This window comes from Trichinella spiralis (assembly GCF_000181795.1).
Source record: "Trichinella spiralis strain ISS 195 chromosome Unknown Scfld4659, whole genome shotgun sequence".
Classification (NCBI taxonomy): domain Eukaryota; kingdom Metazoa; phylum Nematoda; class Enoplea; order Trichinellida; family Trichinellidae; genus Trichinella; species Trichinella spiralis.
In genome coordinates this window covers 1-1296 of record NW_003531598.1, presented here as the reverse complement: position 1 = coordinate 1296, position 1296 = coordinate 1, and the positions used below count along the sequence as shown (strand labels likewise).

The window sequence follows — 1296 nt, the reverse complement described above, 5'->3', positions numbered from 1 at the left end:
ATAGTGTGGAGCACCCAAATAAGGGGTATGTTGGGCAGAGTTACCAACAGTTGATAAAAAGCCAATGAAAGATGTTGAAAATATAATCACATCAAAATCAAAAATTCTAAACGTAACGTCCTAAAAATATTGAACTTCATTTTATTCGGTTATTACATAAGCATTATTCATGTTGAACGTTAAAAGTTATAATACTGCCAGTATTAAAATTACAAAAAGCAATTCAACTTTGTAGAGAATTCAGCATACACAGTATTCTGCGTAAAATATTTTTTCAAATAATTATTCCAAGTCTCTATTTTACAGCTCATTTGTATTTTGAAATATTCTATATGCTCTTCCAAGAGGAAGGAAATTATAAAATTTTTGCGACACATCTACACTTTTTACTTGATTCCATATGGACGCTGTTACTATTCAGACGTTCCGCAATTTCAGCACATTTATAACGCCAAGCAAACCTTGTTCTTAAATAACAAAAGTACAAACAGGAAAATAAAGTAAAAGATACACGAATACAATGAAGGCTAGCCACTACGAAATTTACAATTCATCCATATTTCTTCTATATTGTCGTCACCACTACCACTGCAGAAACAGCAGACCTTGATAACGTAGAACACAAAAATATATGCGCGAACATAAATAAACGCCAAGATGACAGACAACTCAAGCACTGCAGTGGTGTATGAAGAGTCGAGTGGTTTCCTGTGCCACACATAAAAAATTATCGAAAGTTGTTTCCTCCTTTTCTACATTTCTTCAAAAATTCACCAATATGGTTCCGCATCTATTTCCAAATCACGCTTAAACTTAATCCAGCGAACCATATCTGAGTCCGTTTTAAAATTTTTTTCTTCTACTGTTTAAATGTATGCAGAATTTCCGCAACTCATTTCAAAGTTAATTTGTCAGTTACATTAGTAGCATCATCTTCATAGGAGTCTTTTTCTTCATCAGTGGACGCAGTCATTTTTACAAGATCTTCATCTGTAAGTTCACTCGTGTTCGAAATTCTTAATTCCATTATTTTTATTCAAATAAGTCGTTACAACTTAGGATGCACAATATGTGTCATCGTGACAGTCATATTCATGGCAAGTCAAAATCCATCGGCAGGAAGAAAGGTAGGGTGGGGTTTTATGCAATGGAGGGCATGATTAACGTGTCAGCTTTCAAAAAATAATCGGTCAGTTAACAAATTAAAGGAAAAATTAAGTTAAATAACAATGAGGGTCGAAAATAATCCAAAAGCGTTAACAAGAAGGATATGGGAGATCTTGATGAATCCACCAC

At 33.7% G+C, this 1296-nt stretch overlaps 1 protein-coding gene across 1 annotated transcript; it reads right to left on the bottom strand.

Annotated features, from left to right (window-relative positions):
- Positions 1 to 106: 106 nt before the first annotated feature.
- Tsp_14714 (conserved hypothetical protein) lies at positions 107 to 1027 on the bottom strand. The gene is made up of 4 exons (XM_003367206.1): positions 920 to 1027; positions 652 to 752; positions 391 to 467; positions 107 to 120 (listed from the first exon to the last, which is right to left on the bottom strand). The coding sequence occupies exons 1-4, from the start codon at positions 1025 to 1027 to the stop codon at positions 107 to 109; spliced, it is 300 nt and encodes a 99-aa protein (XP_003367254.1).
- Positions 1028 to 1296: the final 269 nt, after the last annotated feature.